Raw genomic sequence first — 17,543 nt, 5'->3', positions numbered from 1 at the left:
ATGTTACAGGGAAAACTGGACAATTATAAAGAGGCAAGCAGTTTGCAGAAGTTCATGTGTATTCTGGCTGCAAAGAAAGCAGACAGCACCGAAACCATCAGTTTGCATATTAATGAAGCGATCCCCGGGAACAATGGATACAACGATTAGCTACAATTGGGACATTCTATGGCAGGTCAGACTTCCCGGCGCCAACGGGGTCTGAAACAAAAGGAAACAAACCAGTTAGGAAGATCCGCCCCGCGATCGAGGGACAGCCTCAGTATTGGGGGATTCATACCAATCGATTGGGATGAGACCCAATCGGTGGACAGTAGGATCGGGGTCCGCCCAAAAGGGCGCAAAGCCCTTAAGACCTATAAAAGTCAGGTCCCAAGTTTAGCTCCCTCTCTTAGCTGGCCCTCCCAGCAGAACACCTTTGCAGCAGCTCTCTAAGAACTTGAACGTGAGAAGGAGAGGCCTGGCCAACAGCTACACCGACAAGTAAGTGTCAACCAACGCTCGCTACGAGAATAGACACTCCTGACCCCTTAGCCCGTACCAACTGGGAAGCCTGCAGTCTCAGGACAGAACAAGAGGCCATTGTTCCCTGATCCAGTGGGTTCCCTTATCGAAGATAAGTATTGGCTCATAGTGGTAGGAATAGTTTAGTCCGTTAGTATTAGTTGCATGGGTATCGATTTACTGTGTATTAATAAATGTGTTTGATTGAATCTTACTAACTGGTGTATTGAGTCATTGATCTGAACTTGAACCTCGTGGCGGTATCATAAGGATACCTGGCGACTCTAGAGCTAAGGAATAAAACAGAGCCAATTGAGTGTAAAGCACACTCACCAGAATGAGCAACACTTGGATACCAATGCCTCTCCCCTCCCTCTTGTTCAGGACACTATTTAAAGTCCCACCCTTTTGACCAAAACAATTTATTTTTGTCTAATTATGCTTTGGTGAAGTATAAAGGAGCTATATAAATGAAAGTTACTGTTTTGGAATTTAAAAAAAGATGCACTGCAACATCCTCTTTATACCAGATATCAAGAACATGCACTTTTGCAAACATCTTACATGGTCTCAGGACATCTCCAAGTACTTCACAACCAAAAAATTACATTTAAAGTGGTTATTATTGTTTCGTGACAAATGTGGCATCCAATGTGCCCCCAGCAAAGTCCCACAAACAATACTTGAGATAAAAGGCAAGTTGATCTATTTTGGTGTTGTTGCTTTTGAGCTAAATGTTAGCCAGGACACACAGAGAACATCACTGCTCTTCTTCAGACAATGACACAAGTTCTGTCATGTCCACTGGTATAGACATTTCCGTTTAAGTCTCACTCAAAAGTTGGCACTTCTGACAGTGCATTCCACCTGCAGCAGTGCACTAAAGTATTGGCCTGAATTATGTATTCAGCTTCTGCAGTGAGATTCAGAACGGATATTATTAATCCAAGTTGACTTCAGTTAGTAATTAGACGGTAAGTGATAGGTTGAAGTTGTCCTGGGCTGAACTCCGTCTTTTGTTTCAGGTGTGACAGGAACTATTTGTTCCAGCCATCAAAGCAAATTTCAATATATGATGAGCTCAAGATTTCAATAATCAATCCACAATATTTGCAATGATATCAATTATATGTGAGGTGCTTTGCCATTACCATGGTCTGGCGATGTGTACTGATTTTCCTTGGTTGTCTGGGTTTCGTTTCCAGCAGATGATATAGAATATTTCTCCCATCTATGTAGATGTGCAGATATAGGGACTACAGGGATAGGTGACAGCTTTTCTCTCCATTTTGTGCCATCTTCTTCTATTAGAGTCTTAGTTAACCTGTAAAGGCAAATTTCATGGTTACGGAAAACAGTTTTAAATTGTCTAAAGGATATTTCTAGAAAATATATTCTTTGGTGTAGATCTGAGTGGTGCAAAGCCAATTTCTTAGCATAAATTGGGAAAACTTGACTGTAAAATTGGTTAAACATCTAAAATGCTTGCTCTTCAAATGCTTGAAGCACAAATGCTTGAGCTTCTTTAGGGCAGCACGGAAGCACAGTGGTTAGCACTGTGGCTTCACAGCGCCAGGGTCCCAGGTTAGATTCCCTGCTGGGTCACTGTCGTGGGTTTCCTCTGGGTGCTCCGGTTTCCTCCCACAGTCCAAAGACGTGCAGGTTAGGTGGATTGGGCATGCTACATTGCCCTTAGTCTCCAAAAAAGGTTAGGAGGGGTTATTGGGTTGGGGGATAGGGTGGAAGTGAGGGCTTAAGTGGGTCGGTGCAGACTCGATGGGCCGAATGGCCTCCTTCTGCACTGTATGTTCTATGTTCACACAATCAGATGTGCCTAGGCTCATGTATTTACCAGTTTGTAGGTGGATTTACAAATAATCATAGAATTTACAGTGCAGAAAGAGGCCATTCGGCCCATCGAGTCTGCACCGGCCCTTGGAAAGAGTACCCTACCCAAGCCCACACCTCCACATTGTTCCCGTAACCTCACCCAACCTTTTTTTTGGACACAAAGGGCAATTTAGCATGGCCAATCCACCTAACTTGCATATCTTTGGACTGGGAGGAAACTGGAGCCCCCGGAGGAACCCACGCAGACACGGGGAGAACGTGCAGACTCCGCAGACTGTGGCCCAAGCTGGGAATTGAACCTGGGACCCTGGAGCTGTGAAGCAACTATGCTAACCACTATGCTACTGTGCTGCCCTTTTAATCATATCATAATGTCACAAATCTTCTCCCATCATTTCATGATACAAAAGATGACAACATGAAACATGGTTCCAGTTAGAGGATAAATAATACACTATTGAACAAATTCTTATTACTGGGCATTAGCAGACAAAGGCATAAAAGGTGTATGCATTTCCCCGCTCTTGCACTAACAACTGATTTGTATCTGCAGGCGGTCTTGCCAGCATTAGACTGCATGTAATGACAGGAGAGAGAAAGATATTTGTTTGGCTCTAATTTTTTCGGAATCAGCAGTGGTCTGGCACTTTTGGATGGGTGTTCATTGCTCCCCCAGTTCTCCTGTGGCTATTTTCATGTTTACAATTCTCAAGCAGCTGTTGCTGCTCTTCTTGTTCCCTTGTGGTTATTCCTTACACTACCTCATCTTCTCCCTGTTCTCTCACAGCTTGTTGTTACTTTCCCACGACTTTATGCGATGAACTCCGATTCTCCTATATCCTTTTCACAGCACTCTTGCAGCTTCTGGGTACTTTCCTAGGGCTTCTCATCTCCTCCCAACCAAACTCTTTTAGTATTACATTTTGTCTCACTGCTATTTGCAATGACAAAATTGTGAAAGAGAAAAGCTCTGAAATTCAAAATCTAAATATTTAAAACTAAAATAGAAAGTAGGCTTTTTAAAACAGGTACTATATCCTCCTGGATAGATTTTCAGTTTTAAGACTATTTAAAATTCTGGAGTGAGGAAAGTCTATTTGATCCAGACTGTAGGTATGATTACTTCATTGTGGACATCACCCCAACACCAAGCAGGGCTTGTAGCCCGGATGTCCAGCTGCATTTTACAGCAAGATTTCATTTGTTTTTGTATTCTCTTCCCGAGCCAGCAGTCATATTGAAGAGCTGATTGGCTGTTAGGCAGGAAGGACAGCAGCACCAGGTTGCAGACAGGGGTGGAGAGGAGGGAGAGATCATGGGTTGGGGAGAAAATCACAGGCCAGAATGAACATTGAGGAATGGAAAAGGAAGCAGGTAAGATTGATGGGAGTGAGTGGAAGCACTCCTACTCCTCCTAGCCCACGTGCAGCAGTGCACAGGCACTGTGGACTGCTGGACTCAGCCCTTCTTGCTCTTATTCAGCTGCTGGGTTTGGGAAACTTAGCTCGCAGACATTAAGAGCAAAACTGTGGATACATTTGAGATGTGCAGTACCATTTAAGTATTTAATTTTCAGACTTCATAGATCCACTACAGTGCAGGAGGCCATTCGGCCCATCGAGTCTGCACTGACCCATCTGGACCCACGACCCCCGCCCTAACCCCGTAACCCCACCTACCCTTTTAGACACTAAGGGGCAATTTATCATGGCCAATCCACTTAATCTGCACATCTTTGGACCATGGGAGGAAAGCCGAGAACCCGGAGGAAATCCATGCGGACACCGGGAGAATGTGCTAACTCCACACAATGACCCAAGTCAGAACTGAACCCTAGTCTCTGAAGCTGTGGGGCAGCAGTGCTAACACCTGTACCACCCAGTTGTCATAGAGAGCAGGATTTCCCCTAATCTCCATAATTATAATTGGAAGTGGGCACATTAGTAGAGTGTCAGATTTTTGAATTTTGAACCAGCTCCTCCTGCTCCACACTGCTGCCCGCCCCCTCCCACAAATTAAGCTGCAACGGTTTTGTCTTAAAAATAGGTGTTAAACTTTTAACCCCCCCCCCCCCCCCCTTTCTCAACATCCATCAATCCAACTCTTTTGAAGGGATCAATTGACTCTTATCATCTATCTTATCTGGAAGTCTGTCCCATACATTGGTCACTGTTTTTGTAGTAATAAAAGCATTTTTTGAATCTCTAACCTAGCATCTACTTACAAATTTTATATTTGTGTCATCCAGTATTATGGCCATTATCAAAATAAATAGCTTGTTTACTTCAACTGATCATTTATTTAGAGGAAGTAGATGTTGTCTCTCCCCAACAAAACATTTACTTACTTGAACCTCTCTTAATCAGTGAGGGCCCCAAGACCTAGAATCATGGAATCCCTCCAGTGCAGGAGGCCATTCAGCCCACCGACCCTCTGAGAGAACACACAACCTAGGGTCCACTCCCCCATCCTATCCCTACAACCCCATAACCCACATAACCTGCACATCTTTGGACATTAAGAGGCAATTTTACCATGGTCAATCCGCCTAACCTGCACATCTTTGGAATGTGGGAGGAAACTGGTCCACCTGGAGGAAACCAGCGTAAACTCCACACAGTCACCCAAGGTCATAACTGAACCTGGTCCCTGGCACTGTAGGGCAGCAGTGCTAACCACTGTGCCACCAGGGTCAATCTTATCTGAACCCTTTATTGTGCAGCCAAATCCTTTTTGTAGTATGATGACCAAAACCGTATACCTCTCATTAATTTGTAAATGTCCCAATTTATAAATGCTCTCTAGATGCACCTCAATATCCTATTTTCTTTATTGATAATTGTCAATCGGTGATTACTCTGAAATCCCTTTGTGCTTGTCAGTATATATCCTTTTATGCTGCATACTTGTTTAGCATTAACCACTCCTATGTGCATTATTCATGTTAAAGTTAGCCATAGTTAAAAAAATTATTTCTACCGTAATAACTTACTAGAGTTGATGAGAAATACATGTCTCCCCATACTGTCACAGATCCACTGATGGGATTAATGGGTTTGCGAATCCAGTTCTGCCCCTTCTTGGTCCCATCAGGACCCTATTTTTGGTCGTGGTCCCTGAGTATGGTCATTTTAGGCTCATGGATCAATCTTCTCCTGGGTTTGAAGGAAAGACCATCCTTCTCCACAGGAACATTACTTTTTGAGATGAATCACCAGGCTCGTCTGCCAATCCTGCCATTCAGCCCAACACAGTTGGTATTAAGTACACTTAGGATGGCAGAGAATTTCTCACACAAAGTATCTTGTAACTTATTTCATTTGTACTTTTGAACGCTTAAAAGCAGATTAGTGATTCAAACATTAACTACACCTCTGTTTAAATTGCCCATCTACATTAATACAAGAGAAGATTAACAGCTCTCCATTTTGGGATGAGATGTTAAACCAAAGCCCAATCTGTTTGCACAGGTGGATAGTAAAGATCCTACTGCACTATCAGAAGAACAGTAGGGAGATTCTTGCAATGATCTTTTCAATATTTTACCTTCACCCAACATCACTATAAATAGACTGACATTAAGTGCTGCTTGTTGGACCCTGCGGAGAACAAATGGCTGCGTGTTTTTACATATTATGTCGGATTATGTAGGCTACACGGCACAGAAAAAAGCCATTTGGCCCAAACAGTCCATTCTGGTATTTATACTTCACTTGGGTGTTCCCCCACAAAGCACAAGTGATTGCCTTTGCTGTATATGTGAAGTACTCATGGACATGTTGAGACAGGAGTCTGTTTCTGGTTTGCTTACCAGCTGTCTCTTTTCTATAACAATGTTTTACTGTCTCTTTTCTGTAATTATATTTTACTGTTCGGGCATATTTATGATAAACCTAGTCTTTAATTTCATATTATTTGCATTTATAATGGTACGTTCCTTTCAAGTACCCAACATCCAAATCCAAAATATTTTATTTATACTGATTTGTCTTACACAACCTATAACAAGGAAGAATAGTTGTAGTTAAGGGTTCTGAACTTTAAATCTCTTATTTTGTATAAGGAAATAAACTTCAAAATTCAGGGAAATAAGTCAACCAGAAAGCAGGAGATGGGGAAGCAGGAATCTTCCTGCCAGTGTAGTTTATTCTAAACTTCCTCATTCGTAATCTCTTACTGACAACAAAGCGCATATAGTGGTGATCTGTCCAACGGCTGTTTTCTCATTTCCCTATGTCTCACAGACGTGTGCTTTAGTTGTTGTAAGAGCCTCCCATTTACAACTTCAATTGAAATTGAGCAATATGACAAGGAAAAGAATACATGAGGTGGTTTCCTATTGCCTTCCTCATGAACGCTTAAAGGAAACACAAGTCCTCTTCCTGAAGAATCTACTGACTGGAAACATCTGTTGTCCCTTGAGTTTTCAGCTCTTCCACCATCACCAGTGACAATTTACTGGTTCTGCCATTGATAATAATAATAATAAGTATGAAGTTACTGTGAAAAGCCCCTCGTCGCCACAGTCCGGCGTCCGTTCAGGTATGGGAATTGAACCCGCGCTGCTGGCCTTGTTCTGCATCACAAACCAACCGTATAGTGCACTGAGCTAAACCAGCCCTTATGGCTCATAACCCTGAGCATGGGATCCTTACCTGGGCCTGGGATAGAGAATGACCACCTCCGGAGGTCTCAAATGACCTGCTACACAAGCACAGGCTTAATGTTAAGGAGGGAGAGAAACCTGCTTGCAGCAGTGCCAGCTTATGTCCTGCATCAGCTTTTGGTCCAAGACATCCATTTTCAGAAGGGTGTCTTTCAGAGCATGAATCATTGGAATAAGCCTGGGAGATCGCATCACACAGATGATGATATAGGTGGAAATGGCTTTTAGCTTAATGTATGCATCCTTACATCACTCACTGTTGTCCCAGAGTGTAGCATGTGGTCATTTCACAGGCAGCTGCAATGAAACTCTTGGCCTGTGTCAGAGGCCCTAAAGTAATTCACGTTCCTCCCATGAATGCATATGTCTGCCACAAAGGGCTGAATGAAATAAACTTTTCCTTCCAATTCTAACAGATTTGAAGATTGATTAGAGAGAGCAATGAGTCAATGTTTCATACATTTGATTTGTGCTATCAGTTCTGCAGTTGTACCGATCATTGGCCACGGTGAGCCAGCTCCCAGTGGCACATATGGTGGCACTCTTTCTTGGCATGCAAATGTCTCCAAACCATTCCTACAGCCCTCTCCAAAGTCTGCATAAGTTCTAGAAAGCACATGTGGACTGCCCACATAAAAGCAGACATGGCACATCCTGAAATCGATTTATCTCGAGACTCAGCTGCCCTGAATGAAGGTCACCTCAGACGCAAGAGGCGATCCTCACTTATACATAATGTGCAGCCAGTCACTGCACATTCCCCTATACTAGACAGAATCTATATGAAGCACCAGATTAGGTATAAGATTTCATGCACCGCACAGTTACCAATGAGAAATATTGTGGAGCAAAGCCTAGACATGACAGGTTGTGTATTAATAACCTGGTTATACTGAGTTTTAAGTATACACAGAAAAGTCTTTTGTATGTTTCACAACAACATAGCTATGAGTAACACGAACAATGTAAGGTGTTGCAAGTGAATGCATATTTCTAATGGCATAGGATGTACACAGGATGACTAAAGATGCGGCTACATTTCCAACTTAAGAGGTGTCATGTTGGTTAATGGTTCCAGCATTTGGAATAGATTTTCCTCTGCAGGGTTTTCAGGGATACTGTTACTCCCATTTAGAATTCCCTTTGCTGCACTCAGGAACCATCCTTCCCCAGAGCAGTTTCACAATGGTCACCAGATTATCTCTATCTTGAAATAGTTGCTAAGCGCCCTCAGTTCTCAGCACCTATTGTATTGCTTCAACATACATGCTCGGTGACTGGTTGGTATTTAATTTATATCTGTATTAACTGGTGCATTTGGATTGCACAAAGTTAAGCCATGGCTGCTGAGGAAAGCCTTGATTTTGCAATCGCTACTACGAGACTTGTGCCAGGATTTTCTTCTGCTATTGGACCCCAAATTGGGGAAGAAGGTTGCAGAAACAGGAGGAAAATCGGGCAGCGAGTCAACCAATCCAAAATTTACTTTTGTTGTTACAATGCAGAGTCAGGATAATATATTAGAATAAGATAGATAGTTTTAGGTATCTGGGGATTCAAGTGGCCAAGGATTGGGGGCAGCTTCACAAGTTAGATTTGGGCAAAGCAGTGGATCAAATGAGAAGGGATTTCCGTAGATGGGACATGTTCCCACTGACGCTGGCGGGGAGGTTTCAGACGGTGAAGATGACGGTCCTTCCGAGACTGCTTTTCTTTTTTCAATGACTCCTGATTTTTGTCCCAAAGGCTTTTTTCAGAAGTATGAATGCGGCGATATCGAGGTTTATATGGGCGGGTAAAACCCCGAGAGTAAGGAAGGCACTCCTGGAACGGGCCCGCAGGGAAGGGGGCTTGGCTCTCCCGATCTTTATTAACTATTACTGGGCTGCCAACATATCGATGGTCAGAAAATGGGTAGTGGGGCAGGGGTTGGTTTGGGAGCGGATGGAGGCAGCATCCTGCAAAGACACGAGTTTGGAGGCTTTAGTGATGGCGCCCCTGCCGTTCTCGCTAGCTCGGTACTCTACAAGTCCTGTGGTGGTGGCAGCCCTAAAGGTGTGGGGGCAATGGAGGCAGCATATGAGACTGGAGGGGGCGTCAGTGTGGTCACCGATCAGTGACAATAACCGGTTTGTCGCGGGGGGAGTGGATGGGGGATTTAAGGTATGGCAGCGGGCAGGGATTGAGAGGTTTGGGGATCTATTCATCCAGGAAGGCTTTCCGACTTGGAGACATTAGAGGAGGAGTTTGATTTACCAGGTGGGAATGGGTTTTGGTACCTTCAAGTGTGGGACTTTGTGCGGAGGCAGGTCCCAAGCTTTCCTCGCCTTCCCCCTGAGGGGACTACAGGATAAAGTATTGTCAAAAACAGGGGTTGGAGGTGGGAAGGTTTCGGAGATATAAAGGGAATTGTTAGAGTGGGAAGGAACCCCTATCAGAGAGGTGAAGAGGAGCTAGGAGGGGAGCTGGAAACTGAACTGTGGGAAAAAGCCTTGAAAAGGGTAAGTGCATCCTCGTCCTGTGCTAGACTTAGCTTGATTCAGTTCAAGGTAGTCCACAGGGCCCACATAACGGTGGCCCGGATGAGTAGGTTCTTCGAGGAGGTGGAGGACAGATGTGGACAGTGTGGGGGTAGCCCGGCCAACCATGTTCATATGTTTTGAGCATGTCCGAAATGGAGGGAATTCTGGCAGGGATTTGCGGATGTTGTCAGAAGTCCTGAAAGGTAGGGTAACCCAGAGTCCAGAATTGGCAACATTTGGGGTGTCGGAGGATCCGGGGGCAAAGGGGGGAGGAAGGCCGATATCCTGGCCTTCTTCTCCCTGGTGGCCTGGAGACAGCCCCCGAAGTCAGGAGTGTGGTTTGGTAATGCCTACCATAAAACCAAAAACCTACCATACTATCTCCAAAACACAGACCGACAACAGTCCTGTAACAATGCTATCAAGACAATTCCACTGCAATTCGCATACCATCGCAACCGGTTCACAGCAGATGCCATTTCCCTGGCCCTACACTCATCCCCAGAGCATCTCGACAACAAGGACTCCTACACCAGACTCCTATTTATTGACTACAGCTCCGCCTTCAACACCATAATCCCAGCCAAGCTCATATCAAAGCTCCAAAACCTAGGACTTGGCTCCCCACTCTGCAACTGGATCCTCGATTTTCTGACCAACAGACCACAATCAGTAAGAATGAACAACAAAACCTCCTCCACAATAGTCCTCAATACCGGGACCCCACAAAGCTGTGTACATGGCCCCCTACTCTACTCCCTGTACACACACGACTGCGTGGCAAAATTTGATTTCAACTCCATCTACAAGTTTGCTGACGATACGACCTTAATGGGCCGGATCTCGAATAAGGACAAGTCAGAATGCAGGAGGGAGATAGAGAACCTAGTGGAGTGGTGCAGCGACAACAATCTCTCCCTCAATGCCAGCAGAACTAAAGAGTTGGTTATTGATTTCAGGAAGCAAAGTAATGTACACACCCCTGTCAGCATCAACGGGGCCGAGGTGGAGATGGTTAGCAGTTTCAAATTCCTAGGGATGCACATCTCCAAAAATCTGTCCTGGTCCACCCACGTCGACGCTATCACCAAGAAAGCACAACAGCGCCTATTTTTCCTCAGGAAACTAAGGAAATTCGGCATGTCCACATTAACTCTTACCAACTTTTACAGATGCACCATAGAAAGCATCCTATCTGGCTGCATCACAGCTTGGTATGGTGACTGCTCGGCCCAGGACCGCAAGAAACTTCAGAGAATCGTGAACACAGCCCAGTCCATCACACAAACCTGCCTCCCATCCATTCACTCCATCTACATCTCCCGCTGCCTGGAGAAAGCGGGCAGCATAATCAAAGACCCCTCCTACCTGCTTACTCACTCTTCCAACTTCTTCCATCGGGCAGGAGATACAGAAGTCTGAGAACACACGAACAGACTCAAAAATAGCTTCTTCCCCACTGTTACCAGACTCCTAAATCACCCTCTTATGGACTGACATCATTAACACTACACCCCTGTATGCTTCATCCGATGCCGGTGCTTATGTTATACCATGTGTTGCCCTATTATGTATTTTCTTTTATTCCTTTTTCTTCCCTGTACTTAATGATCTGTTGAGCTGCTCGCAGAAAAATACTTTTCACTGTACCTCGGTACTTGACAATAAACAAATCCAATCCAATTCACTAAGCAGCACCCAGTTCCCATGCTACACGTCTTGTATTATTACCCATAAGCAATGCCACAGGAGACCAATATATTGCGAAACAGAGCATATCCTCTGTAAAACTGTGTTGAAGTCTCTTGGCAATCTAACTCTGAAACGACTTACTTTACCACATAGCTGTGGTAGCAAAAGTGACATATCTACTATTACTTCTAGTCCTTTTTTTTTAAAAACAAAACATTGTGCTAATGATACTCAATCCATTGTACACCAATGTAATATTATTTCTTCCTTGATGTGAAATACTTCCCTATTATTTGTCAGTATAAATTTACATCACTATTTGAATATCCCAATCACAATTTTATGCCTTTGAAAACCATCAAATCAGAAAAAATGCAAACTGCGAACAGGATAAAAATGCTGGAGGCTAACACTAGCTCACAGTTATGCTCGGTCAGAACTATATTTTTGAGTTTAGTTGAATGTCAAGCAACTGTTGGAGTTGTTTACTTTATCCAGATACAAATCATATGTGCCTTGGGATTTCAGCCAGATCAATTTTCCCAGCATATTCTGTAATAATGTCAAAGACACTGAGAATCTTGACATTCCCAAAGTAATTATTTTACATGATATTTATATAAATATTCCAGGCAGAATTTCCTTTAAGGCCAAAGATTGAAAACTTGAAAAACAAAGTGCTGACTGCTTCATCAGCATTCACATGATGAAGCGCATTCTCTTACGTCCTTACTTCAGTCAAAACACATTCATAAATGCATCCTAGAACCCCTTCATAGCAGCTACTCATCAGACATCTACTATTGTAAACCGTTACACCCCTTTACCTAACTGCAACCTTTTAAAGTGCATTTGCAGCATTCTACAACATGATTCCAAAAGTGCGTTGGTGTTTAAGCAGAATAGCCTGCATATTTCTGGGCAAGCGATAAAAATAATAATTTTGCTTTAAATCATCAGAATTTCAAGGATGTTGAGTACAGGATAACTATTGTGGCAATCTTCCATCTTATAATACAATGGTTGGCAATGTGGTGGTCAACTCTGTGTTAAGCATTACCTGGTGTGCTTAACAGCTGCTTTCTATTGGTTATTGCTATGATTGTACAAGTGTTTGATGCTTTTCAGAGTTCTTTAAAGTGCTAAAGTGTGCAGGGACTGATGCAGGTCCTGAAGGACTTGGTCATGACTTCAAGGTTTCAACACAATCAGTTGCTCCCAGACATGGATGCAGTGGTAGGCATTCCACTTGGAATACGACATAATAGGAAGAATGAGCAGAGGACACCTAACCAAAGGGGAGGAGGAGGAAAGCAGGGATCTCAGCAAAAGGTCATACCTGCCCAGGGTGTTCAGTGAGTAATTCACCTACTTGAATCTCAGTGAGGAACAATGCGTGAGATGTGTGTGCTTCATTAAGTATGTCTTTGCTGAGCCAGCCTCCACATTGCTGGAGGAGGTGCTGACGACATGGGGACTGGAGAAGGGGGTAGTATTGGCGGTTTACGGAGCTATTTTGGAAGAGGAGAAGGCACCACTGGAAGGGATCAAAGCAAAGTGGGAGGAAGAGGTGGGAGAGGATATGGAGGAGGGGTTCTGGTGTGAGGTGCTCCGGAGAGTGAACGCCTCCACCTTGTGCGCGAGGTGGGGCTGATACACCTGAAGGTGATATACAGAGCACACCTCACGAGGGCGAGGATGAGCCGATTCTTTGAAGGGGTCGATGTGTGCGAACGTTGCGGGGGGGGGGGCCGCAAATCACGTTCATATGTTTTGGTCCTGTCCAAAGCTGGAGGATTACTGGAAGGAGGCTGCACATGAAACTGGACCCGGGCCCTCGGGAGGCCATATTCGGGGTGTCGGACCAGCCGGGGTTGGAAACGGGTGCGGAGGCAGATGTTGTAGCCTTCGCCTCGTTGATCGCCCGAAGGTGGATCCTGATGGGTTGGAGAGCAGCCTCTCCACCCTGTGCCCTGGTGTGGCGGGGGGACCTGTTGGAATTCTTGACTCTTGAGAAGGTTAAGTTTGAATTGAGGGGAAGGGTAGATCGGTTCTACAATTCATGGGCATTATTCATCATGCACTTTCAAGAACTGGATAACATCGAAAATTAGTTGGGGTGGGGGGGGGGGGGGGGTGGTTGGGAGGGTTGGAGGGAGGGGAGCTGTTTGTGTTGATGGTGACTATGGATGATCCTTAATTCCTTTTTGTCATTTGTTTATGTGAGCATGCGGGCTAATTTTCGGTGTTTGGTGGGAGGATGGGAATGTTGTTATTGATATGGGGATTGACGTATTTGTTACTGATTATTGTTTATTGTTGGTGGGTGTAAATTTGGGAGAAAATGTGAAAAAGGAGGAAAATTAAATTAATTTTTTTAAAAGTATGTCTTTGCCGAAATCTGCCACTCTGAGGAAGGCAAGGGTCACATTGTTACGATCCCAGTTGGTGTTATAACTGGTCGGAAAGATCCCAGAATGGAACCCTGCTGCAAAAGACTGTAACTTTTCCTTTTCTAAAAAAAATAAAACATGGAGGAACAGTGTCACAGGACTGCTAACTTTTAACTATAACATAAAAAATTGGATTATTATACAATACTCCTTTTCTCTCCCCTTAGCTTAACAAATACAAACAGATTTAAAGATTAACATGGATTGCAACAAACATCGTAAATTACAATGGTCTCAACACAAAAGGTTCCTTGTAAGCACACCAGACCACTGTGGTCAAATGCACGCACTCCACTCTGAACACACGTTAGTGTACGTGGATTTCTCCTCCGAATCCCCTCAAATGATGATCACATGAGAGTTTTCAAACTCCACTACCAAAAACATGCTTTAAAATCTTCTATCATGATTTCTCCTTCCGGTTTTCATTTCAAAATGCTGTCCAGATTTTACAACCAACTTTTTTTAAACAAAGCTTCTACTCCATTTATTTTATTTTTTTTGTACATAATTTTTATTGAAATTTTTGAAAAATGTACAACAACAAAACAATAATAATAACAATAATAAACACCCCCGGACCCGTAACAACACATATAACGAGCCCCCCACACCCCCAAACCCGATGAACAACAAAATAAATTTAAAATAACTTAAATTATTTTAAGTTATTAACTTAAACAATACCCCCCTGAACCCCCCTGGTTGCCGCTGCTGCTGACCTAGTTCCCTATCGTTGAGCCAGAAAGTCGAGGAAAGGCTGCCACCGCCTAAAGAACCCTTGTACCGACCCCCTCAGGGCGAATTTAGCCTTCTCCAGCTCAATGAATCCCGCCATGTCATTGATCCAGGTCTCCATGCTTGGGGGTCTCGCATCTTTCCATTGCAACAAGATCCTCCGCCGGGCTACTAGGGACGCAAAGGCCAAAACACCGGCCTCTTTTGCCTCCTGCACTCCCGGCTCCACCCCAACCCCAAATATCGCGAGTCCCTAGCCTGGCTTGACCCTGGACCCTACCACCCTCGACACCATCCTCGCCACCCCCTGCCAGAATTCCCCCAGTGCCGGGCATGCCCAAACCATATGGGCATGGTTCGCTGGGCTCCCTGAACACCCAATGCACCTGTCCTCACCCCTAAAAAACCTGCTCATCCTCGTCCCGGACATATGAGCCCTGTGCAGTACCTTGAACTGGATAAGGCTAAGCCTCGCACATGAAGAGGAGGAGTTCACCCTCTCCAGGGCGTTCGCCCATGTCCCCTCCTCAATCTGCTCCCCCAGCTCCACTTCCCACTTAGCCTTCAGCTCCTCTACCGACGCCTCCTCCACCTCCTGCATCACCTGGTAGATGTCAGACACCTTCCCATCCCCGACCCACACCCCCGAAAGCACCCTATCCCTTTCCCCCCGCGGGGGCAGCAAAGGGAACCCCTCCACCTGCCGCCTAGCAAACGCCTTGACCTGAAGGTACCTGAACATATTCCCCAGGGGGACCTCAAACTTCTCCTCCAGCTCACCCAGGCACGCAAACCTCCCGTCAATGAACAGGTCTCCCAACTTCCTTATGCCCGCCCTGTGCCACCCCAGGAACCCGCCATCAATGTTCCCTGGGACAAACCGGTGGTTCCCCCGCAGCGGGGCCTCCACCGAGCCCCCCACTTCCCCCCGTGTCGCCTCCACTGCCCCCAAATCTTGAGGGTAGCCGCCACCACCGGGCTCGTGGTGTACCTCGTTGGAGGGAGCGGCAACGGCGCTGTTAACAGTGCCTTTAGGCTCGTGCCTCCGCAGGACGCCATCTCCATCCTTTTCCATGCTGCCCCCTCCCCATCCATTACCCACTTGCGTACCATCGAGGTATTAGCTGCCCAATAGTACCCAGAGAGGTTGGGCAGCGCCAGCCCCCCTCCATCCCTGCCCTGCTACAAAAAGACCCTCCTCACCCTCGGAGTCCCATGCGCCCAAACAAATCCTGTGATGCTGCTGTTCACCCTCGTAAAAAAGGCCCTCGGAATAAGGATGGGGAGGCACTGGAACAAAAACAAAAACCTCGGGAGCACCGTCATTTTAACGGACTGCACTCTACCCGCCAACGACAGCGGCAGCATGTCCCACCTTTTGAACTCCTCCTCCATCATCTCCACCAACCTAGTAAAAGTAAGCTTACGCAAAGTCCCCCAACTCCTAGCCACCTGAACCCCCAGGTACCTAAAACTCCTCACTGCCCTTTTTAGCGGGAGCCTACCAATCCCCTCCCCCTGATCACCCGGGTGTACAACAAACAGCTCGCTCTTGCCCAGGTTCAACTTGTAGCCCGAGAAACTCCCAAACTCAGCAAGAATCTCCATCACCTCCGGCATTCCCCCCACCGGGTCTGCTACATACAGCAACAAGTCATCTGCATAAAGTGACACTCGGTGCTCCTCCCCACCCAGCACCAGACCCCTCTACCTCCCCGACTCCCTTAGCCCCATGGCCAGAGGCTCAATTGCCAACGCAAAAAGCAAGGGGGACAGGGGGCACCCGTGCATCGTCCCACGGTAGAGCCTGAAGTACTCGGACCTCCTCCCATTTGTCGCTACACTCGCCATCGGGGCCTCGTACAGCAACCTCACCCATTTAATAAACCCCTCCCCAAACCCGAACCTCTCTAACAACTCCCACAAGTACCCCCACTCAAGCCTATCAAAGGCCTTCTCCGCATCTAATGCCACCAGAATCTCCGCCTCTCCTTCTGCCGCCAGCATCATTATCACATTTAGCAGCCTTCGCACGTTAGTGTTCAGCTGCCTCCCCTTCACAAATCCCGTCTGATCTTCATGTATCACCCCCGGCACACAGTCCTCTACTCTAGTGGCCAAGATCTTTGCCAGCAACTTGACGTCCACGTTCAACAGTGAAATTGGCCTATATGATCCACACTGCAGGGGGTCCTTATCTCGCTTCTGGATCAGGGAAATCAGCGCCCGTGACATCGTCGGGAGCAAAACTCCCCCCTCCCATGCCTCGTTAAAGGTCCGAACCAACAGGGGGCCCAACAGGTCCGCATATTTTTTATAAAATTCAACCTGGAACCCATCCGGTCCCGGCGCCTTCCCCGACTGCATGTGGCCAATCCCTCTAACCAGCTCCTCCAACTCGATCGGCGGCCCCAGTCTCTCCACCTGCTCCTCCTGCACCCTTGGAAATCGCAGCCTGTTCAAAAAGCTCTCCATTCCCCCCCCACCACCGGCGGCTCCGACCGGTACAGTTCCCTGTAGAAGTCCCTGACGTCCCCATTAACCTCTACCCCCTTCTGCACCACATTCCCACCCCTATCCTTCACTCCACCAATCTCCCTAGCCGCGTCCCGCTTGCGGAGCTGATGCGCCAGCATCCTGCTCGCCTTCTCCCCATATTCGTAGATCGCTCCCTGCACCTTCCTCCACTGTGTCTCCGCCTTTCTGGTGGTCAGTAAATCAAACTTAGCCTGCAGGCTATGCCGCTCCCCCAACAATCCCGCCTCCGGGGCCTCCGCGTACCTCCTATCTACACTCAGCAGCTCCCCCACCAGTCTCTCGCTCTCCCCCCTCTCCCTATGGGCTCGGATGGAAATCAGCTCTATCCTAATCACTGCCTTCAGAGCTTCCCACACCATCCCCACCCGGACCTCCCCAGTATCATTGGCCCCGAGGTACCTCTCAATACATCCCCGGACCCTCCTACACACCTCCTCATCAGCCAACAACCCCACGTCCCAACGCCAAAGCGGGCGCTGGTCCCACACCTCCCCCATCTCCAGATCCACTCAATGCGGAGCATGGTCCGAAATCGCTATAGCCGAATATTCGGCATCCTCCACCCTCGGGACCAGCCCC

General features: G+C 46.4%; 1 protein-coding gene across 6 annotated transcripts in view; it reads right to left on the bottom strand.

The window, feature by feature from the left end:
* LOC119972765 (sperm-associated antigen 1-like) overlaps nucleotides 1–17,543 on the bottom strand; it is a 179,118-nt gene that overhangs the window by 67,543 nt on the left and 94,032 nt on the right. For all 6 annotated transcript variants that reach the window (XM_038810095.1, XM_038810100.1, XM_038810097.1 and 3 more), the window contains exon 14: nucleotides 1,656–1,828. In XM_038810095.1, the coding sequence (XP_038666023.1) occupies nucleotides 1,656–1,828 (173 nt within the window). The remainder of the gene's footprint in view (nucleotides 1–1,655; nucleotides 1,829–17,543) is intronic.

The sequence above is a fragment of the Scyliorhinus canicula genome, chromosome 10 (genome assembly GCF_902713615.1).
Source record: "Scyliorhinus canicula chromosome 10, sScyCan1.1, whole genome shotgun sequence".
NCBI lineage: Eukaryota > Metazoa > Chordata > Chondrichthyes > Carcharhiniformes > Scyliorhinidae > Scyliorhinus > Scyliorhinus canicula.
Note: the sequence above shows the minus strand (reverse complement) of the source record. Positions and strands in the feature narration are given on the sequence as shown.